Here is a 27,587-nt window from a genome sequence, read left to right as displayed (position 1 = left end):
CTGTGGACAAACGCCGGCTCCCTCGGCCTATCGAGCGAGATGACCGTGCAACCCCAGAGTCGGCCACGACTGGACCTAATGGTCAGGGGTCCCTTTACCTTTACGTATTTGTTGGAAGCCCCCCAGAGTGGCCGGGGAAACCCAATCAGATGGGCGGGTATAAATAATAACATTTTTGTTTTTATCCGACCCGTAAGCCATCTGAAGGCCATGCTGTGTTTGTTTAATGTTTTATTATGTTTTTATATATGTTGGAAGCTGCCCAAGAGTGGCTGGGGAAACCCAGGCAGATGGGTGGGGTATAAAAAGTAAAATTATCATTATGGAAGGGGTCGTTCCTGTTTCCAGGGCTGGATTGAGGTTTGATGAGGCCCTAAGCTACTGAAGGTAATGGGGCCCTTTATATGTCCAGCTGTCCTTTGTCAACAACAAATTGTCGCTGTTTTTTGTGTTGGATATATGCTATATGGTCATTTATGGACCTAATAGGTATCTAAAGCAATATGTATTTTATCAAAGTAACTTGTTTTTTATCTTATATTTTGGAAATGTACATCCAGGTTTCCCCCCTTTAATTTAGTATCTAAAGCCATTTGCACATAACAAAACATGCATTTTTCTCAAAGTAATTTTTTTTTTAATCTTATATTTTGGAAATGTACATCCAGTTTCCCCCCCCTTAATTTAGTATCTAAAGCCATTTGTACATAACAAAACATGCATTTTTTATCAAATATTTTTTATCTCATATTTTGGAAATGTACATCCAGGGGCTTTTTTCGCCTTTAATTTTTTTGGGGGGTCCCCCCAAGACAGTGGGGTCCAAAGCTGCAGCTTGTTTATCTTATGCGTAAATCCGGCGCTGTTGGAGGGCGTGCAACCCTGCCCCCCGCCCTTTTTCCGGGCGTGCACGTGCATCGTGCACTTTTCTCGCGGTGCACACCCCCCCCCTTGCAAATTCCTCCTCCTTTCTTCCCGCGCCGCTGCCATTGGCTGCCCAACATTCTCCTCTTGGCTCTGTTATTTTTCGAATATGCAAGCGGCTAGGGATGCGGGCGGAGCATCCGCGGAGGCAGCCGCGTCGCCGGGCGGAGCTTCCTCGCCTGCATCCCGCCTCCCAGCCGCCTATAAAAACCCCCCTCGGGGCGCCGGGCATCCTTGCTTCCTCTTGTGCAACGAGCATCTCTCCTTTTGCTCAGTCCTCGCAGCGCCAGCTTTTGAAAAGAAGCCTCCGGGATATTTATTTCTGCTTCTCTCCAAAGCACCACCTCTTTCACCAGGGAGCACTTCGGCGCGGCAGCCTCTCGCCGAGCCTGGATGCATGCTCGTGGGAACGCGCCCCGACACGTGTCTTCGCAGCCGAAGCGGGCAGCCATCATTCCCTCGGATCGGATTCCTCCTTTGATTTTCGCGGCGCTTCGAGAAAGAAACTCGGATCCTCTCCAGCCTCTCGCCTTTACGCGCAGCAGCCCCAGATGGAGACCGCCCGGGTACCCGCGGGATCCCCCCCGGCCTGCCGCGAAGCCCGGAGATCCAGGAAGACCCTCGGCTTCCTGGCCGTCGGGCCCAAGACCCTTTTCCCGGAGGGCGACGGAGCCGCCGCGATGTCCCCGGTCACCACCTTGGCGCTGAATATGGACAAGCTGACCGGCCTGGGCAGGTAAGACCACGAGGACTAGCGCCTTGGAGGAGGAAAATTGGGGATCTTGCAGGTCCGCGGGGTGCGTGTGTTGTTGCAGGAATTTAGCTTTGCATGTCATTTTGTGCACGCAGGATTTGCCCGAGGGGTGGTATAAAAACAGACTGGGCCTAAAAGGAAATTCATTATTTTTTTTGGGGGGGGTGCGTGTCGCTTTTTGCAAGCGACCCACCAGTCCGATCCTCACGTGCAGCCTTTGCAGAGGCGCGCGTGGTTTTATTCCACGCGAAAAGGGGGAAGGGTAGTTTGCGGGACGGGACGGGGGGCCACGTGCGCGCCTTTGCAACATTTGCAAGGGTTTTTTTTCTGTGCGTTTGGAAAAAAGCAAGAGTCTGTAACCCCCCCCCTCTTCCTGCCCCCCAACTTCTCTCCTGGGTGGAAAGAGCGAGCAGCTTTTTTGCAGGGTTGGGGGGCGCCCTGGCCGCGTGGGAGCCGGACAAAGGGAGCCTTTAACGGGATCAAGAATGCCGGCGGGGGCCGGAGGCGGAGGGCTGACTGTGGGTATTGGGGGGGGACACACGTGTGGGGTCGAGGAGGAATCGGGGTCCCTGCGGAGCTGCAGTAGCCCCCCTAAGGTGGCTGGTTGGGAAAGAGGCCGGAGGCGCCTTTCCAGATGTTGCGCGACTCGCAGCTGCAGGGTCTGGGATTGTGCTGGGGGAGGGAGCGATGGGCTAGCAACATCTGGAAGAGCCCCCCCTCCATTTCTGCTTTACCCCAACTTAAGCACTGGTTAGTTCCCCTTTATTTCTCCATTTTTTAAAAATAAATATGTATATTCATCCGCAGAGCTCCGGGCAGGGGCAGCAATATATATATACAAGATAGAAACTCAAAATGCAGAATAAAGACAAAACAAACCGCCCCCCCTTGAGATTGCCTAATAATAATAATAAAAATAAATTTTATTCGTACCCCGCCCTCCTCAGCCAAGACCGGGCTCAGGGCGGCTAACAACCAATAATAAAAACAAGTTGATTGAAATACAATTTAAAAAACAAGATTAAAATACAACATTAAAACAATATAGGATTGTCATTCATATATATATATGTGTGTGTGTGTATATGTGGGTGTATGTGTGTGTGTGTGTATATATATATATATATATATATATATATATATATATATATGAATGAATGAGACATATAGGGTCTCCTAGAACAGCCCCACTGCCATGCATGAAATGCAAAGAAACTAAATCTTTCCTTTCCTTTCATTCTCTCTCCCTCCACTCCCAGTGTAAGAGTTTTGCAGCAGGATCAGGCCTGGGATTATTGGGGCGGGGGAGGGGGTGGCCTTTGGAATATAGCAACATCTGGAAGGTGCCCTGCCAATACCCTAAACACTGATCAGTTTTCCTCTGGGTCGTCCTAGGATTGTAGAATTGCAAGGGGAACCCAGAGGTCCTCTAGCCCAGCCCCACTGCAATGCACGGGGTCTTTCCTCTGCCCTACCATCCTTTCATTCTCTCCCCCTCCCCAAGTGTAAGAGTAACACAGCAGGATCCGGGCCAGGCGCCCATCTAAGCCTCGCATCCTGTTTTCCTGGAAGGCCGCAAGAAGCACTTTGAGTGTGCGCAGACTTGTACGCACTCCTGTTTTCCCAGTTCAGGGTTGTGCATCGTGCACCTGAACGCACCTGATGCATTGAGCTGTGTGGTCCATGCGCTTGTTGAATTTAAGGGCGCTTTTATTCTGGAAGGACCCCCTGCAACACAGTGCATGCTTTCTTGGAAATAAGGCCTGCTGTTTTCAGTGCAAACAGGATATTAAAAAGGTCTAAAAACCCACATTCCTAACAGCTTCACCGCTGGGTACGCTTTGGATCTAGCGATCCCAAAAGGTTACAGAATCGTAGAGTTGGAAGGGGGAAACCCCAAAGCTCATCTATCCCAGCCCACTTCAATGCAGGAACTTCCGCTAAGTCTTTTATTAATTACCCCACCAGGGGGAATCTATATATTTTTCTCCCTGCACAGTGGGGCTCATTCCTTATTCTACCCCTCCAACACTTTCTAAGCCTCTAAGAGTCAGCCTTTATGCCATAATCGAACTATATAATTGAAATATGAACACAACTCTTAACATTTATTTTTGGTCAGATGTGAAACCAGCCATTCCAAACATGGTTGAATAGTGTAAAACTAAACTGGTTCTTTTTTCTTCTTTTTTAAAAGCAAGCGCTAATAATGTTTTCATGAAGGCAAATAAACAAACATGTGGAAAAAAACAACAACCCACTGTGGCCACACTCTAACCCCTTTGAGTGACATCTGCTAGACCAGGCATGGCCAAACGTGGCCCTCCAGCTGTTTTGGGACTACAATTCCCATCATCCCTGACCACTGGTCCTGTTAGCTAGGGATGGAGGGAGTTGTAGTCCCAAAACAGCTGGAGGGCCACGTTTGGTCATGCCTGCTCTAAGCACTGTGCCACACAGCCTTTGGGAACTTGCATGCATGCGCTAGAAACGAGATCCATTGCTTTTTCCATTTGTCTTGTGGGATTTTACTGTTGGCTAATGTGTGGTGCCCTGCTGAATAATCACATGCAAGATGGGGGGTCTGGCTGGTGAGAGGAGTATTGTGGGGGGGGGGAGTCTGTGGTTGTTTAGGGGCCCTGTCAATATACCATTCCCCCCCCCCCCACTCCATGCAACCATCTTGCCTCCATGTTGGAGAAGAGAACTGGTTCATCTGAGTTTTGGGTGGGTGGGCTGCAAGCAGCAGCCCTGAGGCTTTCTGAAGGGAGTTTCCCTTTTGGAAAAAAATGTGCATTAGGCTGTAATCCTAAGCATGCATATTTGGGCGAGGGGGGGAATGGGTTGGAGCTGCACACATGTGCTCAGCAGCGGGACAGGAAAATCAAATGGGGATTTATCAAAACCTGAGTTCAGTTGTTAAACCCAGGGCATAGGGTGAAGTCCATGTAAACCTGCTTTCTTAGGTTGCTTTTTAAATGCTCCCTTTTGTCCTCCAGTGGTTGCATGCATGCATTCTTTATTCTCCCCCCCTCTCCCCCCACTTTGTTCTAACCTCTTCCTCTTCCCTCCCTTCTTTGAAACACTCTTTCCTGCCTCCTCGCAGTAGGACTGTTGGCCTGCACAATGTCACTTCTGTTCAAAAAGAAGAAATAATGCGTGCTTGGAGTATGAGTGTGTGTGTGTGTGTGGTTTCCTCTCCCTCCCCTGCCAGGGTGTGCAGCAGAGCAAATAATGTTTGCATGCCTTTCATGTGGCGGGGGCGCGCACAGGACTTTTTTTTTGCTCTTGCCTGGCAGAAGCAAAAGGCTTTGCAGAAAAATTGGCTCTTGTGAAACTGCAGCTGCATGACTGTTTTTATAATTACAGTGTCTGTAACCTGTAACAGGATTTGGGGGGGGGGCTTCTATTTTTTTGGAGTAGAGGAAACTGCCTTAACTGTGACTCAGGCCTTTTGGGGTTCATCTGTCTCGGTCTCCCCAGCTGCTGTTGGACTACAAATCCCATCATCTCTTAGCTAGCAGGGCCAGCAGTCGGGGAATGATGGGATTTGTAGTCCAACAACAGTAGCAGCTTCGCAAGGTTAGGAGTATCTCCCAGGGAGGAGGGCTCTGGTGGAGTGCAGACTGGGGATAGCTCTGTCGGTAGAGCATGAGACTTGTTAATCTCAGGGTCCTGAGTTCGAGTACTGCGTTGCCAGGGGTTGGACTAGATGACCCCCGTGGTCTCTTCCATTTCTACACATCTGTTTTTCTACTCGGCGAATTGGGTGCTGGAAAGGCCCAGTTTGCAATCTGAACACATGTGGGGGGGTGTTGGAGGGGGAACTACCACTCAGTGGGTAGTGAAGCCCCTACTGTGCATGGGAGAAAAAACTCCTAGATTTAGCAGAGAAGCCACTTTTCTGCCTGCACAGAAATCAGCACTGGACTTCAAGCACAAAGACAGGCTGGTGGGGTCTCAGGTCAGACCTTAGACCAGCCCCTTCCCTTCTCCTGGGCTCTCTGTGCTTTCGCCCACTCCCTCAGGGGTTTTGGCAAGAACATTTTTTTTGCAGCTGGGTGGAGGGAGAGGAAATGGGTGCGAGATGTATTATTTTATCTCTGGGCCTGCAGTTAACCTTGCCCAGCAGCCTCTCCCATCTGTTAGCCGACCTGCCCCGTAAGTTAATCATTGAGCAGCTGGCATCTCACTGTGGCTTATGATAAGGTGACTGGCGCTCTGTACGTTGCCCAGAGACCTGAAACTTGGTGTGCCCCCCAAGGTCAAGCGGAGCTGTGACAATCTGGAACCAGCAAACATGTCCGTCTCTCCTTAGTTTTTAAACGGGAAGTTGCAAAGGAGTGAGCAAGCTTTCTCTGTTTCACAAAACTCTTCCCCAGATCCTTTTTTAAAAAAAAGTAAAACAGGGAAGTTAGTTGAAAGGAGCGCGACTGCAGCACATTGTAGACTTAGGGTGGGAAGCTCTGGGTTCAAATCTACGCTTGGCTGTAACGCTGATCTTGGGCTGAGAGAGTGGCTGGCCTAAAGGGAAAAGGTAAAGGACCGCTGGACGGTTAAGTCCAGTCAAAGGCGACTATGGGGTTGCGGCGCTCATCTCGCTTTTTTCCCCCACCCCAATTTTTTTTATTCATTTTATAACACAAATAAACAACACAAACAGAAAAACAAACAATACAAACAGATTCTTGTCTTATCCTTATTTTTTCTAAACATTGTTAGGTGGGCTTCCCCAAGTCCCCCCCTATGTGATTTTCATTTCACCTCATCTTTAGCAGTTTACATATCATAATTTCTAACCATTTTTTTTATCACACTTACTTTAACCATAGAAAACCTTCACATTTTATCACTTACAAATAATGCTACTTTAAAATACACTATCTTCTACTTCTAACCCTGCAGCCTAAATCCACTTCCAAAGCTATTCTAAGATTTAAATATTAACATATTTTTTCAAATATTCCTTAAACTTCTTCCAATCTTCTTCCACTGTCTCCTCTCTCTGGTCTCGGAGTCTCCCGGTCAGTTCGGCAAGTTCCATATAGTCCATCATCTTCATCTTGTTTCTTCCCATTCTTCCCTGGCGATATTTTCGCAGCTGTTGTGGCAGACAGAAAAAAAGTAACATCCTTTTTGGGGATTTCACCCCCCACTATACCAAGTAAAAAGGCTTCTGGTTTTTTAATGTGTTTTTCAGCACTTTTTTCAGTTCATTATAAATCCTTTCCCAGAAGTCTTTTACCTTGGGGCACGTCCAACACATACGGACATGGCTGCCTTGGAAAGACAACGTGATTTTAAACAAAACAGAAGCTATGCTTTTAATATTTGATGTTTTATTATGTTTTTATATAGGTTGGGAGCTGCCCAGTCATATGGGTGGGCTTCCACTACTGTTATCATTATTATTAATAATATTATATTCCAAGGTTCTTAATCACTGGTCTTTTCTCTTCCTGGTTTGCAGTGATTGTGACACACCCAAGAGAAGGAAGCGACTGGGCCTTGACTTCAAGAAAGAGTGGTCCTCGCAGGATTCCGTCTCCTCTGAGTCCTCGCAGGAATCGGGAGATTCAGGTCGGTGTTTGGAGGCGGCTGCCAACTGCCTTCCCCAAATGGGGCTCCTGTGCTTCACTAAACTATGTCATGGGGGTGTTAAGAAAAAACTGCCTGCTCACTGAGTGCAGAGAGATGGGAACAGCCCCTGTTGAATTGTCTTCCAACCTTGTAATAATAATAATAATAATAATAATAATAATAATTTATTTATACCCTGCCCTTCCCGGTGCAAAAACCAGGCTCAGGGCGGCTAACAACAAATTTAAAACACTTTAAAACACTTAATTATAAAAGCAGCATAAAATACAGTATAAAAACATGAATAACAGTATGGAACTTTAAAACGGTGCTGGGCAGAATCATATCGAATCATAAAGTTGGAAGGGACCCCCTGCAAAGCAGGGGAGACTAGTGTGTCTCCCCTACATTATGTTAAATAATAATAATAATAACTAATTTTGTATCTCCTTTCACCCAATGATCACAAGGAGGTTTGCAATATAAAAACATAAAAATGCATGTCATAGCAGCAAACAAAAACAACCGACCCCAATTAAAGCGAAAGGAGTGGCTCTTACTCTCTGGGAAGAGCAGTCCTGACTGGGGTCTTTTATGGGATGCTTGTCTCTTTTCTCTGATTAAACATGCCGATTTTGCCATCTGGGTTAAGCCTGTTAATTCTAGTAGGCACCCTTCCATTGCCGGTCATAATGGGTCTTTGGGCGCAGGCGAACTCCCCTGATCTCTTGGAGTGCAAAGGCAGCTAAACGCTGGTCCTCCAGTTAAGCGTGGGACTAAAACTCCCACCATCCCTGACCATTGTCCGCAGCGTCTGGTGCTGATGGGAGTTGTCGTCCAAAGATTCCCGGAGGGCGCCAGTTTGGGGATGCCTGAAGGGAGAAACATCTTGCTGGCTTTCCCACCTCGTTTATCTCTCTTGATAGGATTCCAGAGGGGTTCTTGCCTTTAATCTGTAAAACCCTTAATCTGTAAAAGCAGGGCATTCCCCAAAGCATCTGAGACTCTCCTAGGAGGTCGTATCCTGCAGTTGCAGATCAGGGGTTGGCATGGCCTGAAGCAGACGATCTGTGATCCAGGATCACAGATTCTATATGATCTGGGATTAGGAGAATGTGTGGCCTTTTGCAGGGTGGCTGAACTCAGACCAAATCGATTATCTAGACTATCAGATTGTCATCGCTGGACCAATTCCATCCCTTTTGTTGCATTAATCCAGGGGTCAGCAAACTTTTCCAGCAGGGGGCCAGTCCACTGTCCTTCAGACCTTGTGGGGGGCCGGGCTATATTTCTTTTTTTGGGGGGGATGAACGAATTCCTATGCCCCACAAATAACCCAGAGATTGCATTTTAAATAAAAGGACACGTTCCACTCATGTAAAAACACGCTGATTCCCAGACTGTTCATGGGCCGGATTTAGTAGCTGATTGGGCCAGATCTACCCATGCATTAATCAAACTAAACAGTTTGAACCATTTTCTTTAGTGGGTTGTGCAAGCCGCAGTTCTGAAGGATGCTTTTTATGGGGTAGGGGGCACGGGGCGCAGTTTATGGAGCTTAAGGGGGCGGTGGCCAGAGTTTTTTTGGGGTGTGGGGAATTTCAGTTCAGTAATTCCTGGAAAAGTCCAGGGTTTCTGCGTACCTGGAACACAAGAAGTGCCCTTCTCCTTTCCAAGCCCTGAATCTTTGTATGGCAGCCCAAATATATGCCCTCTCTCTCGTTGCCTGTTCAAATGTTTGCACCCCACCATTATCCCATAAGCTCCCCAAACCTAATGTGCCTTTTGCCAGGCTCTTTCTTAGCAGAATGTGAAGAGAGGAACCCCACGGAAGACCTCAAAAGCCAGGGGGCTGGGGGGCTCCCTCCCATCCCAACGGCCTTAGCGATACTCCTCCTATTTCTCTTTCCTCATGTGAACTTTTTGTTGTTCTTGGCACAGGCCTGGGCCCGGATTCCCCAATGGAGCCAGAGCTGGAGATCTTGGAAGATGTGTAAGTTGGATTTTTTTTGCTGACCCTTGGAGGGTAGGGAGGTGTTGGTGGTTTGGTATCAGCCCCCAGCAGAAAGGCTTTAAATGAGGATTTGATGGAGCGTGAAAAAGCGTTAATCCCGAGGCTCTGTCTTTTGATGCAGTTTGCTGATACGCAGTTTTAGTTTGCTAGCTTCTTGGAACAGAAAGGGCCAAGGGCTTTTTCCAAGAAACATCAGCAAATGGCTCAAGAATTGTGTTGTGGAAGGGGAGATTATTTGGTCGCCTTTCGTTTTGCTTTTATTATGTATTCTTCTTTTATATATTGTGATTTTATGTCGTGAACCACCCTGAGGTCATATGATTATGATTATTACAACTAATAATAATAACTAATAACAATAATGAGATCTACCCGTAGATCGCAGGGTGGTTCACGACATAAAATCACAATATATAAAAGAAGAAATAATAATAATAATAATAATAATAATAATAATAATAATAATAATAATAATAATATCAGTTTCTGGAAACCGCAGGAGGAAAGTGTTCTTCCCTGCAAATGTGGCAATTCCAAATGGCTCATGGTGGCAAGCTGGGGAATGTGGGTCCTGACCCTTTTCTGGTGAAGGGGATAAGAGTTCTTGACTCCCTCGGTGGAACTGTGTTTGCTGGAAAAAAAAACAAGGGTCCTCTCTCCACCGTTATTCAAAATGATCTGGCCTTGTTGAGGAAAGGACCACAACACGGCAGCTTCCCCTAATTTGAAATCTGTGCCATTCTCAAGAAGTGTGAATTCCATTCCTGTTAACCGCAATCTGCTGTGGCATGGACTTGCACCCAGAGTGCATCTCCTGAAGTTCTTCAGCAGGAGCTATGGTGGGCACTAAAAAAACAGTTTCAGATCTGTAGTTCAGCCCAAGGGGGCTGAAACCTAAAAGATTTGGTTCTAATCTTTGGGGATTGATCGAACCTTCCTGCGTTTGCTGGAGAGGGTGAGGTAGCTGGTTTCAGGTTTGCTGGGTGTGTGGCAGGTTTATGGTTTGGTTGTTTTCAGGTGAATTTTCAAAGCTGAGGATGTGTTTTCTTGCCCTCTTAATCCCTTTACTGCTTGTGGATTGGGGTGGCCTTTGTTCTCTCCTCGAATGTATTTGAAGTGCCCAGATTTCAGTACTTTGAAATGCTGGTCTTCGCTGGAAGTTTGCATCCACTGTGACTAATCCATTTCCCATATCGCGCCGGCATTCCAGGGTGCGCCAGAATGCTGTTCTGTGCCTAGGGCTGCGCGCAACAGTCCAAAAATCTGCTTGCATGGCCTCCGGTATCATAAGTAGAGAATCTATGTTCAGGCGCTTGAAATACCAAAATTTGTAGGGTGTGCAATGCACTTAATGGATGCAACAAAAACAGCATGAAATACAGTATAAAACGTGAATAACAGTAAATTCAGAATTCAGAATCAATTTAGTGGGGAAATCCATCCAATAAACATTAGATGATCACCAGGGCTAGCTGGCTGAATTAGTCCTACTTGGGCCAGCGAGGAGACCAGGGGAGAATTAGCTGTGGGATCCCAGAGCGGGTAAAAAAGGGGAGGTGGAGGGAAGGAAGGGGACTAAAAGATCAGGCTAAGTTCAAATTGAAAGCCAGGTGGAATAGCTCTGCAGAAGGAGGTCAAATCCTGCAGGGCCCTGGTCTCATGGGACAGAGGATTCCACCAGGTCGGAGCCATCCCTGAGAAGGCCCTGTCCCTGGTGGAGGATAGTCTGGCTTCCTTAGGGCCCGGGACCTCTAAACTATGGTTATTCATGGACCTTAAGGTCCTCTGCGGGGCAGACCAGGAGAGTTGGATGAGGTCCCTAGAGTCATCTAGTCCAGTCCCCTGCAGATGCACTTATATAGTCAGGTTGGCCCAGGCCTCCCTTGCCTCCAGCGAGCCAAGAGGGGTTGACAGGTGTGGTCTTGTGGGAAAACAGGCCTCTCCCATCCCTCAGCAGCAGATTTGAGAAAAACCAGTCTCCGTGGGAGAATTAAGAGCGCTCCACCTTTGCCAGCAGAAAGCAAAAAGCTTTGGGCCATGCCGCTGCCAAGAGATGGTTCAGGGGTTGGAAAATAAGAACTTCTTCCCCAACCGGTATTTTTGAAACCTGCCCTCCAAAAAAATAGGTGTGGGGCTGCGTGGGCGGACCCCTGTCTAGTTCTTGGGACTTGATGGGTGAAGGTCTTAACCGCACTCCTGACGGTTTCCTGTTGTCGATGTCTTCAGAGTCTAACAGGAAAGACGCTGCAAAGTTGCCGGTCAGGATGACTCTGAGGGTTTCCTTTCAAAAGGTTGCTTTGCTTTCGAAAGGCTGCCTGCTCTTACCCTATCTATTTATTTCGTAAAATTCGCACAGCGCCGGATTGAAGAAAATAACACTCCCACCTCAAAGCGGTTTGCAAGCAGTTAGGGAAAAAGAGAGAGATGAAATTATCAATGGGAGAAACCAAGCACAACAACAATTTAAGACAGTTAATAAAAAGTGTGTGTGTGTTGGGAAACCACAGTGAATTGCATTTTTTATTTTACTTGAACCCCCCAATATGCCAGGGACTCATTGGGCCTGGGGGGGCGGTGAAACGTGTGTCCTTTGGGGGTCTTTTTCCTTCAGTTTATCTCTCCCCCCCCCTTCTGAACCACAGAAGTCTGGGTCTTGCTGAAAGTTCTGCAGCTTTTAATCTGTTGCTGCAGCTGATCAGTTTGCCAACATTATCGAAACTTGATTAAAACTCCCCCTCCCCATTAGTTGGAGGGGCTGAAGGCAGGCAGGGACCCCTGGGCACTCGAAGGGCAAGCCAAGTCAAGCCAGCATTTTAAGGGGGGGGGGTGTAGTTTTACTGAAACCAGGGCCAGTCCATCCGTGACAAGGGACCCTTCCCAAATACTGGAGTTTTTTTTTGGAATTAAGGCAAGTTCATATGTTTCCCTCTCAAAACCCGGCAACTGACTACACCGTTGACACACTTTTTTTGCTGGGCAAAATGTGTCCTGTTTCCCTTTTCCTAATATTATTTAAAAAGGCACCTTTTTGAGATCGTGCAATTAGAAGCTTCTCTCGCTTCCCACAACCAAAGAGTTTTTTTTAAAAAAGGGTTCAGCTAGGTCTTTTTAACAAGTTAAAAGTCCCCTTTTGCACCTGCCCTGTGGGGGGGGGGGGCGGTTTCCAGCCTGGCAGCTGCAAGGCGGGTGAATGGGGATCGGAGACAGATGGTTGGAACTCCACCCGCCCCCTTTATTGAAGCATCTGCCTGGATTTCTAAGCCGCAGCCTCTTGGTCTTTTGAGAGAAAAGCTTGCATTCCTTGGGAGTGTCCAGTTGAAGGACCTTAAATACTTCTCTCCTCTTCTGCCTCCTTCTCTTGCATTCATCCATCTTCAAAGGTGTCGGGAGATGCAACAGGCGCCCCTCTTGAAACGGGGGCTGCTTCAGTGAGGCCTTTTGTACTTGGGGGGACAGACGCAAAGGGGGATCTGCTAGGCTGCGACTTGCTTGTGTGCAAGTTGAAGGGGGGGGGAATGGCAGGAAAGCCTTGGAGAGAGGCGCCCCCCCACGTCTAGGTGGCTTGTGAGAAGTGGCCTTCCATTGGGGGGGAGTTAGTTCTGTTCCCTTCCTATTAGTATTTTCATTTTCTGTATTTATATCCCAGCTCTTCCTCCCAGGAGCTCAAGGTGGCATCCATTCTTTTCCCTCTTTGTTTAACCGCCCCCATACAACACCCCTGCGAGGTAGGCTAGGCTGAGATAAGATAGCAATGGGGCCCCAAGGCCACACCTAGGAAGCTGAGCGGCGGGATTTGAACCCATGCCCTTGTCTGGCACTAACCAATACATCATGTCTCTTTTGTCTGCGGTGGGTGGAGATTGCCTTTGTGAAGAGCCTGCAGCGAGGGGTTGGGTGGGCTTTGAATCCTTTTCCCTTTTGGTTGGGACCTGCGGGTTGTGGGCTGTGAGCCCAGCCAGTCCAGGTGTGCCTGGATGCAGTGACTCTAGAGCAGGCTTCCTAAACCTCGGCCCTCCAGATGTTTTGGGACTACAACTCCCATCATCCCTAGCTAGCAGGACCAGTGGTCAGGGATAATGGGAACTGATCTAGGGCAACTCTGTGCGATTACGCAGCAAGCCAGCCCCGGACCACTGCACAGTGGTCTCCTCACTGGCCCAAATAGGACTAATTTAGCCAGCTAGCCCTGGTGATCAGCTAATGTTTATTGGATGGATTTCCCCCCTAAATTGATTTTGAATTCTTGATTTATTGTTATTCGCGTTTTATACTGTATTTTATGCTGATTTTCGTTGCATCAATTAAGTGTTTTAAGCCGAACCACCGATTCTCTGTTGCAAATATTGCTTAACGGAAGAGGGGAATAACCTTACTCAGAAAGCTGGCGATGGGCGTGTGTGTTCAGCAATAGCCAGGGGGGGATTGGGTTTGTGCCATGTAGCTGGCAGATGGCACCCGGGAGAGTCCCCACCCGGATTCGCAGCAGCACCCGCTGCCATGGGAATGCCCTTGTTCTCCCCACGACTTCATGCAGAAAGGGATCTTTGATCCTCTTTCCAGGGGATCCTTGAACCAAGGCCCCCTCCCTCCTTGCCCAAAGCTGGCAGCAGCTGGCAAGCCTTTGGCAGTCACTCAGGCTTTCATCGGCTTTCATCGACTCCACAAAGACCACCCTGCAACGGCTGGGCCACGCTTATTAACTCTCGAGTGGCCACAGCGCAAGGGGCCCCATCTCAGGGCAGCTGGGAAACTGTGTGTGTGTGTAACCACTGCACAGCAGAGACAGGAATGTCTGAGCATGGTATGGCTATAGTGGAACACATTCTGAACTCAGCACAAAAAAGCAAGACATTGGGCAACTGCTTTTAGTTTCTGAAGTGCAGAGTTGAAAAAGAAAAATGCGTAGCTTTGGTCAGCTGACGGCCTTTTTTGGTGCATTGCTTGATTTAGAGAGCAGGCGAGGAAGAGGCGAGGCGACAGAAGTTTACGACAGGGGAGAAAAAGGGTGGGGAAAAGTTTTCTTCCCTCTTCGCCTAACGCTTGAATTCAGGGATATCCGAGGCAGCTGCATGTTGGGAAATTTGGGACATATAGAACGAAGTCCATCTGTCCATTAAACTGTGGAACTCCCTGCCACAGGAAGCTGTGATAGCAGCTAAACTGGATGGCTTTAGAAGTGGATTAGGAGGAGGAGGAGTTAAGGGTTATGGCCACAATGGCTCTGCTCTGCTTCCGCAGTCGCTCCTGAATCCCACTTGCTGGAAACCACAAGAAGTGGGAGCGCTGCTCTTGAGTTCGAATCCTGCTGTGTGGATTCCCCTTTGGGGCACCTGGGTCGTGGCCATTGTGGACTAGCCGGGCCTGATCCAGGAAGGCTCTTTTGAAGGTCTTAAGTTGTGTACCTTCTTTGTGAATGGGAGGATTTCTGCCTCCCTCTCTGCTTTTGGGGCAACAGAGCCCGGATTAGGATGTAGCTGGCCCTGATTCGCACCCACGCCAGCCCACACGGCACCCTTGGGAGGCTGCTGGCCCCCCCCCAGTCAGGGACTCTCGCAGCAACACATTGGGGGTGGCCTTTGGCACTGAGCGAAACATGCATGATTTTCCTGTCTTCGTCCAACAGGTTTGAGAGGAACATGTTTGGGTCTCAGAGAGTCTTCAGAAAGTAAGTGCTTTACATCCTACAGTGGCACAATGACCCAGGAAAGCCCCCTGACTCTTTCTCTCCCTCCCCCTTTCTCCTTTGAGATGCTCTCAACTCCCCATCCTTGAGGGCTTCACCCCCACCCACCCACTCCTGTCTTGCTTAAGAAACCATCTGCTACCTTCTGCACGTCACCTGAGCACGCCAAGACTTGCAGACGCTAATAATATTTCAGGGTTTATTATCTCCAGGTTCCTGGGGCTGGTGGATGGGCTTTTTTCCTGTCTCTGCTCATTATTATTATTATTATTATTGGCAAGGCTCCCATTATGGCGCTGGGGAGATTGAACTAACTAGGTCGCCTATGCATGCAGCAGAATCAAGCGGCAAGGTTTTCCTGGTCTGCATGCAGGAAGCTGCCTTGTACTGTCTTAACTCAGTATTGCCTCCACTGATTGATAGCTGTTTATCTGCAGGTTTTCATAGAGGTCAGTCCTGCCTGGATCTGCCCTTTGGGATTGTTGGGGCGTTGTTGAGAGGCTGCAAATGTCCCTTGTGGAAATTGCTATTGCATGTGAAGGAGAATTTACCAAGCGGGACTCACAGCTATTCATTTGACATTCTGCCTTTGCACACCCAGGAAGTGTGTTTCAGGGTTGGGCTAGATGACCCCTTGGTGTCTCTTCCACAATCCTACAGGTTTATGATTCTCTGAATCATAAGACACAGTCCCTTGCCTGCAGCCAGAGGCGGGACAGTCAGGAGAAAGCTTTTCTGTCTGGGAGTCCTCTGAAAGTATCAGCCAGTCCTTAGATTTGGCAGAACCCGATTAAATATCTATTTATCCCGTTCCAGATGTGAATACAGTGGTGCCTCGCAAGACGAAAAGAATTTGTTCCGCGAGTCTTTTCGTCTTGCGATGTTTTTCGTCTTGCGAAGCACAGTCCGTCGCAACTGCGCCTCTTCAAGCGGCTTTAAAAAAAAGCGCAAGACGTTTTCATCTTGCGAAGCAAGCCCATAGGGAAATTTGTCTAGTGAAGCGACGCAAAACCGAGAAACCCTTTCATCTAGCGAGTTTTTCGTCTTGAGGGGCACCACTGTATCTTTTTAATGGAACATTGCAAAGTGATTTGAGAATAGAACACCAACAATAAACACAGCAGTTTCATATGCAAAAAACCAGGCACAGATTCAGAGTAGGATAAAAATCTCCAGTGGGACAGAGTTCGAAAGTCTGCAGCTGACGATGATTTCTCTCTTTTTCCTTGCAGTGATTATCTTCCCATCAGAAGAATCCGATCTTTGCCGGTAAGTTTACCTGTTTTTTTTTAATTGGGAAGCTTCGCTTGGTGCCTCCTCATCTTGAGAAGTAGGGACGGAAATATTCTTTACATGCTCAGGAACAAGGGAGTCTTTGTGCAGCTAGGCTGAGTTCTAATCTTTCAGCAGCCATATTGTAGAATCATAGAGGTCCTTTAGTCCAACCCCTTGCAATGCAAGGAACTGCAGTGATGTAGGATGTGCTTGCAGAAATTCATTCCCTGCTTTTTGTGGGCATTTCATAACAACAACAACAAATAATTTATTATTTATACCCCACCCATCTGGCTGGGTTTCCCCAGCCACTCTGGGCGGCTCCCAACAGAATATTAAAAACACGATCAAACATTTTAAAACGTACCTAAACAGGGTTGCCTTCAGATGTCTTCTAAAAGTCAGATACAGTAGTTTATTTCCTTAACATCCGATGGGAGGGCATTCCACAGGGTGGGTGCCACCACCGAGAAGGCCCTCTGCCTGGTCCCCTGTAACCTCAGAGTGAGAGAACTGCCAGAAGGCCCTTGGAGCTGGACCTCAGTGTCCGGGCTGAACGATGGAGGGTGGAGACGCTTGTCCTGTGGGGTTGCCCATGAGAATCTAAACCTGAGTGCAAAACTCATCCTCCTTCTGTGGCTTGACAGGTGCAGTTTCTGGGCTCAAGTCCCACGCTGAGGAACATTTCCAACAGCAAAGAATTCAACAGCCCACCGGCGGCCGAGACGGATTCTGGCCTCCAAGGCAACGGGGAAAATGTAAGTGGTGAGAACTGTGCCTTCCTGGTGCAGCCCCCTAACCCCCCCCCCCGGCCCACTGCGCAGCGCTGCGGAACGGGCGACTTCCTCGCGTCCTTCCGAAAGTTGCAGCGCATCTCTGCTTCCTCCCCCTGCAGGAAGGTGCCATCTTCAAGAAGCCCCTGCGACCTGCGGGCAGGTTGCGCCTCTCCGGTGGTGGGGCTGGCAAGAAGGACCCCTTTGCACAGAGGCCAAACTCTGCTCCAGACCTCATGGTGAGTGTGCTTCTTTTGGGTAAGAGCAATACTCTCTGATTTATTTGTTTTTCTGCAGTTTTTGGTCGCCTCTCATTGTCTATTTCTTGGCGTTAAAGCCAAGATGGATTTTTGGTTCTCAGCCAGATGATAACTGTGCCTGTGACTCTCAGCTTAGGTTAGATGCAGACATGCACAGTCCCAGCAGTTGCTGCGTTTTGGGAGAACATTTGCCATGTTGAGCATTGCACTCAATTCTTCGTCAATACCCACCATTGGGGGGGGGGGGAGAGAACTGGTTTTGTTGCAGAAGTGGCAAGCATAGAAACCCCCCAGGTTTTTCCTTCTTTTGCAGCCAATTGATACTGCCAATTAAAGTCACATAACTGAGTTAAGCAGGTGTTAGTCTAGACAGACCCCGGGTGGGAGATCTCCTGGGATTCCTGTTACATCCTGCTGCCATTGTTGTGCGTTTGATGTCGAACAGGATATGCCCATAATAAAATAGACAAGGTGGAGGGGCAAGTTGCTTTGAAACAAACACACAATGGTGGCTTTTTCAGCCCCCTCCCATTTCATGTCTTTCACTGTTTCATGTTTTCCTCCTCCCTCCTGTCCCTTTTTCCTCTTGTGCCGTGTCTTTTAAAGATTGCAAACCCAAGAGTAATGCTACTGAATTTATTATTATTGTTGCTGTTATTATTATTATTTTTAAAAGCCACTCTGGGAGCCTTCTCGTAGGGCATAAAGGGTTTTAATAAATGCAAAATGTCTTGATGGTTCTGTTTTCCTTGCCCCTTTCAGTATTCGAGCCCAGAGAAAGAGAACAGGAGCCCACGGTCTGATAGCCATGTCTACCTCCGCCGCTCGTCCTTGACCTCCTTCATGGTTGACGAAGATAACGATGATGATGATGGGTTTTTGGAAATCCTGGATGAGGAAGACCTGAAGGTAAGGCTTTTAAGATCCTATCTTGCGTCCAAGAAAGCAAAATTCTGTCTGCTTGAACTGCAATCCCAAGCAAGGCCGACTTGGGAGTAGGTTTCAGTGGTGCAAATTCCTAGAGAAACCTGGTTGGCGTTGCAATTTAACCTTCACAGCTCACTCTGCAAACCTCAGCCTGTCCCACCATTTCCGCTGCTGTTTTTTGATGTCTGTGTGCGAACTGCTGTTTTTTGTTGAGTTTTCTCCAAAGTCACAAAATTAATTGGACTTGTAGTTGTCTGCTTGTTAGGCATATAGAAGGGGAAGAGCTGTGCTAAACACAGCTGGCCGATTTTTGAACTTGTCTTTGTGACCTGGATAGAAAATATACTATCAGTATTGAGGTTTTCTCTGAATTCTGTGTGGAGTTTGTCATTGCTTGCAGCTCGGACTCAACAGAAGGTAGTTTTTTGTAGAATTTCTAGAAATTTTTGTAGAATTTTGTAGAAGACCCAAGGGAACAGCGCTGTGGGTCTGTGCAAGGGCTGCCTTTTTGTATGACATATTCCAACCTTCCTCCGGGGAAGGTAATGGTGGCATCCATAGTTCCATTTTCATCCTTGCAACAACCGTGTCAGGCAGGCTAGGCAGAGAAATGTCGGCTGGCTGAAGAATCACCCTGGTGAGCTTCATGGCTTAAGAGGATTCGAACCCTGGTCTCTCAGGCTCTAAAACCACAAGTAAAGAATCCTTGGCAGATCTCTTGTAACTTGATCCAGTAGCGTCACTACATATGGCAGCTTCGAATATACAGATAAGAGTACTGTCCTGTGTTGTATGTGGGGCAGCCATCAAAAAATGGCCCAGAAATCAGCTAGTACAGAATATTTTGTTCTCCTAAGCTTTAAAAATCGGCTGCTTTGATTTATTGGATTTGTTTTTAAATTCCTTTACTTTGGCTATCTTTCTTCTGATGTGTTTTGAGGCTGCCCGCTTGTTAGATTTAGCCCCTTGCTCCTTTTGTATCACTGTTGGGTTTTCTTTGGGGTTCCCCTGCCCTCTCTTTCCTATTGCACAAACCCCCAGCCTGGGGTGGGGGTCTCCTGAGCCAGCCCCGCTTCAATAAATGGGTCCTGCCTTCCCTCCTCCAGGGCGATGGAAATTTCCCGTTGGGTATGGAGAACTTGCTAATGGCCCCTCTGGTGAGGAAGGAAGATGAGTCCAGCCTGGTACGTGACAGTGCCGTGTTAACACCCTTTGTTTGTCCCTGTCCCCCCCTCCAAAAAAGAATTTATTCTGTGGGTGACCAGGGTCTTGGTACTGGTGGTGGCGTGGCATTTTAAGGAAGAGAAACTTCAGCTTGAGGTCAGGCCTTCCTTCTCCCTCGTTCTTTCCTCTCCTGAGATCCCCATCTCCTTCCCGAGTGGGGAGTGGTGGTGGGACGACAACGGGTGGTAAGAGCGGGAGGACTGGGAAGAAGATGTGTTGGAAGATCAAGAGGCAACAGGGCTCACTGAGCAGGGAGAGACTGGGGAAGAGAGCAGCCCAGAATTGGAGGCAGAAGCAGGAGAGAGGTAGAGATGAATCTCCAAGAACCAGGAGAGGCGTGAAGAGGGCGGAGGAGAGGTTGGCTCCACAGAGGCACAGTCTCTGATTGCTTGGGGGAAATCCTGGAGAGGAGGAGACTTAGGAAGCTATGGGGAGTCAGGGACCTTCAGACTCAGCAACTGCTTCATGGGGGAAGACCTACCGGAGATGAGTTGCTCTGCTCATTAGGCCTGACACCCCTGTGCAGATTGTGTGTGTGTGTGTTTTGTTTGCTAATAAAGAGTTATTGCAGTGGGGTGCTCTGGATAAGCTAGGGCCGGATGGCCGCCTGGCCTTCCAGCTACTTGCTGAGATTGAAACTGTCTGCATGGTTAGCCTGTTCCAGTGACTCCTATGTCCTGGCAGGGGCTGATGGGAGTTTTGGTTCGAAGCCTCCGGAGGTTGCCAGGTCGGCAAAGCCTTGCCCCACTTTTGTGAGGGGAAAGACAAATTGATTCAAGCCTCCCCCATGTGGACCTTGCTTAGAAACAGTGGTGGAGAATTTCTAGAATCGTTGTGTTGGAAGGGTCCTGAAGGTCATCCATTCCAGCCCCCTGCAATGCAGGAAAACACTTTGTCTCAGGCCTTTCCTCCTGACCCCGCGATATTTCCACAAACAATATATTTTTCGAGGCCATGTGAAATGGCTTTGTCTTTGTTGCATTTTTAAAAGTCTATATACCGTGTTTTTCGCTTTATAGGACGCACCCGACCATAGGACGCACCTTGTTTTAGAGGGGGAGAACAAGGAAAAAAATTATCCCCCTCTCTGCGCAGCGCCCCTTCAGCGAAGCGGCAGGAGAAACGGAGCCCCTTCCATTTCTCCTCCCGCTTGGCTGAAGGGGCGCTGCGCAGTGAGGGGGAGAATTTTTTTTATGTGTGTAAACAAGGTGTGTTCAGTCGCCTTCAGTGAAGGCAACCCGAAGCCTCCGGAGCGCAGAAGGAGTTCCCGCTGTGCTCCGGAGGCTTCAGGTTCCTTTTGACCTGCTCTTTGGGCTGGCGGGGGGAAGCCCGGCTTTCCCCCACTGCCAGCCCCAAAGAGCAGGTCGGGGAGCAGCGGAAAGGCTGTGCGCAGCCTTCCCACTGCTCCCTGAGCTTGTCGGGGCTGGCGGGGGAAGCCCAGGAGCCCCCCCCAGCCCCAGGGACCACACATTCGCTCCATAAGATGCACAGACATTTCCCCTTAGATTTCAAGAGGAAAAAAGTGCGTCTTATGGAGTGAAAAATACGGTAAATAAAAAGTACCGTGCCAAGGTCTGTCTCTCTTTCATGCAGTATTGGAGTCTCACGATTTCCCTCTTTCTCCCCCAAACTGAAGCAGAGCCCCCTGGGAACAGGCAAATGCCGCCGTCTGTTCCGCTCCCCGTCCATGCCCAGCGCCGTCATCAGGCCCATCCTGAAGCGGCTGGACCGGCCCCAGGACAAAGAGACGCCGGTGAAAAACAAGAGGCGGAAGAGTCTGGCTGGCGGCGCCATCGAAGAGAAGGAAGAAGAGCCGGTAATTCATGCAACAGAGGCTGCCTCACAAGGACGTGGGAAGAGGGAGGGTTGAAGGCGGCAATAAAGGGAACAGGGCCTTTATAGGGGTGGCTCCCTGCTTGTGGAATGCTCTCCACATCTGACACCATCGTTGCAGATCTTTAGGCGCCAGGCAAAAACGTTCTTCATTCACCAGGCCTTTGGCTTTGAACCATCTGCGGCCTTTTTGCAGGGATATTTTAATGTAGTTTAAACTTTCAGATTTTTCTTTTTAACGTGTGTGTTTTGCTTAAGATGTTGGAGTTTGCTTCAAATTACTGCGGCAAAGAAAAAAGCAACTAATGAATTTAAATAATAATATAATTGGGAGGCAGGCTGCTGGTGTGAAGGCCGGTCGATCCTTAGCTTTCCAAGTCCTAAGGGCTCTTTCTGGCCCGGTCTTTTAAAATGGGTTGCCACGTATTTCTTGGGAGGTTTTGCTCAATTTCTGGGGGCTGCATCAGAAGAAAGGGGTGACAGCGGCTTTTTGTACACTTGTTGTGGCTTTGTTTATTTCATTTTGCAAGATTTGTGTAGCGCTTGACTGCGGCGAAAGTTTCAAAGCAGAATATAGTGATAACATTATCAGTTGTTATTTAAAAAGTAAAAACCTGGGTGGAGATTCTGATGTAGCTTCTGCCCAAATGGTTTTCTTGAGCCCATTGCTGGTGCCCAGGAAGGAGTCTTTGCCGGTTTTAGCGGGAGAAAGTTCCCACCTCTGGCCTTCAGTGATCTACAACTCCCACCATTCTTTGCCATGCTTGCTGGGGCTGATGGGAGTCGCAGTACAGGGCCGATGGCTCCCTGTTCCGATCTCAGGATGCTTACTGGGTTTGGCATCCTGGATGTGGCCGTGCAGCCTCCCTAACAGTCCTTCTCGTCCGCTTTTCCTAGAAACCTCGTCTGGTTCGCTCTCGCTCCTGCTGCCCCAGCGAGATCGCAAACATATTGGACAACGACCATCGGGAGCTCATTGGAGACTTCTCGAAGGTACCAGCAAGAATCCCGCTGTTTGCATCCCTGCAAACCGTGTTAGGTTATGCTATGCTATGCTTGTACTGCCTTTTGGCCAAAAAAGACTGCTCACCGTACCAGTGCAAACACAAAACAATGCAAAATTGAATGAAATTGTAGCCTTTCAGAAGAACTAAAATGCATTTGTTTCCCTGCTAGGCTTACGTTTTGCAAACGGTGGAAGGGAAGCACCAGGACCTCAAGTACATCTCTCCAGAAATGGTAAGCAAGTTTGGAATCCAATATCCTGGGCTGCTTCTTTCTCTTTCGCACAAGGGACCTGTAGCTTTGCTTTCCGCAGCTGTTGGGGCCACCACCTTGAAGACCTGGTCATACAGCCTTGCTTTACCCATGGATCTTGTGCCCCAATGCAACTGTTCAAAAATGCTATACTGGGGGAAGGAGAGCTGGGAGGAAATTTGCATCTAGAAACCGATGTCTCCCGGTTCTGACCAAACTCTGCCTCCTAGAGCAAAATATACAGTAGGAGTTTGGTCAGAACTGAGTCTACACTTCCAGAGTTAACACTAAATACATTACTTCTGATACGTGAGCCACCATAGTCGCTAGAAAGCCATTAAAATTTGTGTCCAGGGCTTTTTAGACTCCTACCAAATCCTACCTATCAATTTGATTTTTGATTTTATTGTTACTCACGTTTTATACCGTATTTTATGCTGGTTTTTTTGTAGCATCAATTAAAGTGTTTCAAATTTGTTGTTAGCCGCCCTGAGCCCGGTTTTCTGAACCGGGAAGGGTGGGGTATAAATAAACATTTCTTATCAGTATTATTATTATTATAAGAGTATATATTTAAAGTAGATAATTAAATAAGCAAATTAAATGAATTTGGATATGCAGAAGATGATAAATTTAAGGAACTGCAGAAAGAGGGGGAAGGAAGTCAAACTTTGAAATGTTAAAATGATTGTAGAGCTAATGAAATGTACAAACGTGAAAAGTATAAATAAAAACTTAATAATAATAATAATAATAATAATAATAATAATAATAATAATAATGAAGTCTGGCACCAGTGGCCTCTTCCAGGCTGCACTCCCAGGATGGCAGCAAGCAGTGCTTAATGTCTCGGGTGCAAAATAATACAAGTGATTCTATATATATGGCTTATTTTTTACTATTGTCGTTTGCCCGCAGATGGCGGCTGTGCTGACGGGCCAGTTCAGCAACCTCATTGAGAACTGTGTGATCGTGGACTGCAGATACCCCTATGAATACGAAGGAGGCCACATTAAGGTGAGCCCCTCTGCCTGCTTGAGGTCACCGGCTGGAGTCGGGTGCTGGACCGTATCTGCCCCGGGTTCGAGGAACCTCCCCTGTCCCAAGCGCAGCTCAAAGGGCTGGGGGATCACCCTGCCAAAGTCCTGCCCGGCTTGGGACCCTCCAGGTGCCAATAAAACAACGTCCTTCTCAGGTTGGACACAGGGCACCAGCGACTACCTTTTTGTAGTATTTTAGTTGGGTCGTGTTGCCAATGGCAGCTGGTTGCTCCTTCCATATGACGCCCCACCTCTGGAAACCCCAATACATGGTGCTATTCCCAGTGGGGGCATTTGTGGGGTGGGGGCAACCACTCAAAAGCCAAACTAAGCTTGTTTTTAAAAAAGAGAATAAGCCCAGTATGCCTCCTGAGAATTACTTCTGACCCCTGAGGTTCGTGGCCCCATCCCTTCGTGTAATTTTGGAGGTGGAAGGGGACACCAGGGGTCATCTATTCCAGCCCCCTTCACTCCCCATGACCGACTTTGGAGGGAAAACAAAACCTTGCATCATTTTTCTCTCTTATCAAATTGTGTTTTCCTCCCTGTATCCTCAGTGTTTTGTAAACTGTATATTGATGGATGCTTTTTTTAAAAAATGAAGAATCAGTGGTGGCCCTTGCATTTGGTGTTGTGTTTGTCGTGCAAAAAGGCTTTCTTTTGCTCTGGCAAACCCCTCCTGTGAGGTAGGCTATTCCTGTTGCCTGCAGAACCCGCCTTGCAGGCTACCAGAGGAGGTCTGGGAAGTGGTGACCTTTCAACACTCCTTGTCCCCCAGATCAGTGTCCAGCTCTTCAGCTGCTGGCTTCCTAAAACTGGACCGCATTTCAACAACAGCAACAATATCTTTTTTATTATTTGTACCCTGCCCATCTGGCTGGGTTTCCCCAGCCACTCTGGGCAGCTTCCAACAAAGATTAAAAATGCATTAAAATGTCACACATTAAACACTTCCCTGAACAGGGCTGCCTTCAGATGTCTTCTCAAAGTCAGTTGTTTTTCTCTTTGACATCCGGTGGGAGGGCGTTCCACAGGGCAGGCGCCACCACCAAGAAGGCCCTCTGCCTGGTTCCCTGTAACTTGGCTTCTCGCAGTGAGGGAACCGCCAGAAGGCCCTCGGCACTGGACTTCAGTGTCCAGGCAGAAAGATGGAGGTGGAGACGCTCCTTCAGTTCATTTCATTTCAAGTTCAAGAGTCCTGGCAAAGCACAAAACCCATGACCCTATAGAACTCTATAATCCTGGACTAGTCGAGGGCTTGTTGACATCTTCCTGTCCAGGGGGTTGGACTGGATAGCCACTGGGGGGTCCCCTCCAACTCTGATTCTACAAAATTGGAAAGTATCACTCTAGAAACTTAGCATCGAGTGGAAGTGAGAGTCTTTGGTGGGAAGTCTGAGTCTTGCTCACTACAGAAATCTTTGTTCTCTCAAGATCGATTCCCTTATTTCAACAAGCTTCGTATTTTGTCGCATACCTGCACTTAAAAGTGTGTTTTGCACACCAGGTGTGGAAGGGAGGGAATTGGTGATGCTTTTTGCTATGGTTCTGTTTGATGGATCCTGCCCTGACCCTGCCTTTCTCTCCAGGGCGCTGTGAACCTTCCTCTGGAAAAGGATGTGGAAGAGTTCCTTCTCAAGAAGCCCATCGTGCCGTGTGACCCGGCAAAGAGGGTGATCGTTGTTTTCCACTGCGAGTTCTCCTCCGAGAGAGGACCCAGGACGTGAGTAGCTTCTGCCGCCTCCTCTCCTGAAACCCAGCCACTCCCAGTTTTTCTGAAATAGGTGTTTTCAGATTTTCGTTTCCTTCAGGACTAGGGGCTTGAAGAGTAATAATAATAATAATAATAATAATAATAATAATAATAATAATAATAATATTTATTTATACCCAGCCGTCAGGGTGGCTAACACCAATAAAATCACAGTAAAAACATAATAGGGGGGAAAGAGGGGGGGTGGAGAAAAGAAAAAAACCAATTTAAAATACAGGTTAAAATGCAATTTAAAATGCAGCGCAGCCTCATTTTAAAATAGCTGATAAATCAAGACCTTAAGGGGAGGGAAGCATAAGGGTCAGACTGAGTCCAAACCAAAGGCCAGGCGGAGCAGCTCTGTCTTGTAGGCCCTGCGGAAAGATTTCAAGTCCCGCAGGGCCCAAGTCTCTTGGGACAGAGCGTTCCACCAAGTCGGAGCCACTACTGAAAAGGCCCTGGCCCTAGTGGAGACCAATCTGACCACCGTGCGACTTGGGACCTCCAAAGTGTTGTTATTTGTGGACCTTAAGGTCCTCCGTGGGGCATACCAGGAGAGGCGGTCCCATAAGTACGTGGGTCCTAGGCCGCATAGGGCTTTAAAGGTCAAAAACAGCACCTTAAACCTGACCCTGTACTTTTAGTCCTTTGATGCCCAGAACAGCAAGAAAACCGTATGTGTGTGTGTGCGTTTGTGTGTACCTGCATCTCCGTATTTAAGATTATGTGTGTTGACAATTTGCGCTCTCCTCCATAGGTGCCGTTTTGTCAGGGAAAAAGACCGGGCCAGCAACGATTACCCTTCCCTGCACTATCCTGAGCTGTACGTCTTGAAAGGAGGCTATAAAGAGTTCTTCCCGCAATATCAAGTGAGTTTTTTGCGATGGGCTTAGACAGGTGGACTGGAAGGTGTGCAGAGGAGCGCAACCAAAATGATAAAAGGCTCATGTATATATGAGACCTAAAAATTCTTATAACAGTAGCAACCCCCAAAATAAACTAAGCACTGTTTTTTCTCCTCTTCCCCCCCAAACCAGATGCACTGTGAACCCCAGAACTACCGCCCGATGCACCACAAAGACTTCAAAGAAGACCTTCGCAATTTCCGCCTGAAGAGCCGCACATGGGCTGGGGAGAAAAGCAAGCGAGAGCTATACAGCCGCCTCAAGAACTTCTAAGGCGGGGAGGGAGTGGTTGGGGGGGGGGGATATTTGGGGAGAGGGGCTGCTGCTGCAGGAATTAAGGAGCCAGCCATTTTTTCCTCACACATTTAATTCAGGGTGGACTTCTGCAGCGCAGGAAAAACAATCAACGTTTCTTTTTTCCCCCCACTGACTGTGCTCATTTGGAGACTTCAGATTCTGGGATTTGCTTTTTGGGGAGGGTGGGGGGAAGTCGCAACTGCTTGTCTAAAGAGCAACTCCAGCAATAGCGATACCTCTGGGTCCAGCGGGCTGGAACCTGCCTCAAATGCTGTGAATCTCCCTCTGCCGGCTTGGGTCTTTTTCTCTCTCTCCGACCCCGGAGACGTGCTTCTATCGCCAGCTTTTGAGCCTTTTCTCCGGGAGAACTTGGGGGAGAATCTCCTGCACCCTCCGGCTTGTGACGCCGCCTCCCTTCAAGAGGGGGGGAAACTAGGCAGCTATTGGGAAACGTCCACTAGAGGGGCAACGAGGAATCCTGCCCCACAAATTGCATAGGAAGCGACATTGAGGTTGTGCATGGTCTGTTGTGCATGAGGCCCATCGAAGGGCCTGTCCACTTGGAGGCGAAGATTTCAGAGGCCGAAATGCGCCCGGGAAGCCAGTCTTTTCCTCTCTCCTACCCCAGGGCTACCATTGAAAAGAAACTCAGTAAGCCCGCCTGTGCTCCTGACTGGGGAATCTGCCTCCCGTGTGGGCGCAAAGGTTTATCAGCTCTGTCCACAACGAAAGCTTCTTTCCAGTTGCACGCCGCAAAGGACCGGGGCGCAGATGTGGGGAGAAAGCACTTAGAAGGAACTCTTTAGTTTGCACAGATTCCCACGTTCTGTGTTTTTGCAACGTTGAAATCTGAAAGTAGAACGACTTGCTGTTGTTTTTTTTTAATGAAGTTGTGGGATCATCACTCCTATCAGGCTCTTCTGAATACCTTTTTATGTTTAATTCAGATACAGAAGAATTGTAGATTTTGTGTGTTTTTTTAAAAAAAATTGGGGAGTGCTTTTAATTTTTTGTTTTTACCGCAAACCCATTCTACCAGTCCTCTTTTATTTCCACCGCATGTGGCAGATGAATGGAAAACAGAGGTG

At 48.2% G+C, this 27,587-nt stretch overlaps 1 protein-coding gene across 2 annotated transcripts; it reads left to right on the top strand.

Annotated features, from left to right (window-relative positions):
• The first annotated feature begins 1,034 nt into the window (after positions 1-1,034).
• Positions 1,035-27,185, top strand: CDC25B (cell division cycle 25B). 2 transcript variants are annotated; one of them, XM_081207065.1, is made up of 16 exons: positions 1,035-1,660; positions 7,149-7,258; positions 9,200-9,251; positions 14,896-14,937; positions 16,188-16,224; positions 16,878-16,988; positions 17,126-17,242; positions 18,026-18,172; positions 19,297-19,374; positions 21,054-21,230; positions 22,145-22,240; positions 22,424-22,486; positions 23,423-23,521; positions 25,134-25,267; positions 26,055-26,166; positions 26,335-27,185. In XM_081207065.1, exons 1-16 carry the CDS (start codon positions 1,050-1,052, stop codon positions 26,473-26,475), a joined length of 2,127 nt encoding a protein of 708 aa, XP_081063191.1. In that variant the 5' UTR covers positions 1,035-1,049; the 3' UTR covers positions 26,476-27,185. The 2 variants fall into 2 exon arrangements, with proteins under 2 accessions (XP_081063191.1, XP_081063190.1); XM_081207064.1 differs by having other exon boundaries at positions 21,051-21,230.
• Positions 27,186-27,587: the final 402 nt, after the last annotated feature.

Source organism: Podarcis bocagei (genome assembly GCF_964188305.1).
Source record: "Podarcis bocagei genome assembly, chromosome: 9".
Classification (NCBI taxonomy): Eukaryota; Metazoa; Chordata; class Lepidosauria; order Squamata; family Lacertidae; genus Podarcis; species Podarcis bocagei.
The sequence above is the reverse complement of the archived record's forward strand: the minus strand, read 5'-3'. Positions and strand labels throughout refer to the sequence as shown.

Coding starts and splice junctions, on each gene's coding strand:
- CDC25B (XM_081207064.1), top strand. CDS start 1,050: ATGCGGGCGGAGCATCCGCGGAGGCAGCCGCGTCGCCGGGCGGAGCTT. Junction 7,259..9,199: donor GCAGGAATCGGGAGATTCAG/GTCGGTGTTTGG, acceptor TTCTTGGCACAG/GCCTGGGCCCGGATTCCCCA. Junction 25,268..26,054: donor TCCGAGAGAGGACCCAGGAC/GTGAGTAGCTTC, acceptor TCTCCTCCATAG/GTGCCGTTTTGTCAGGGAAA.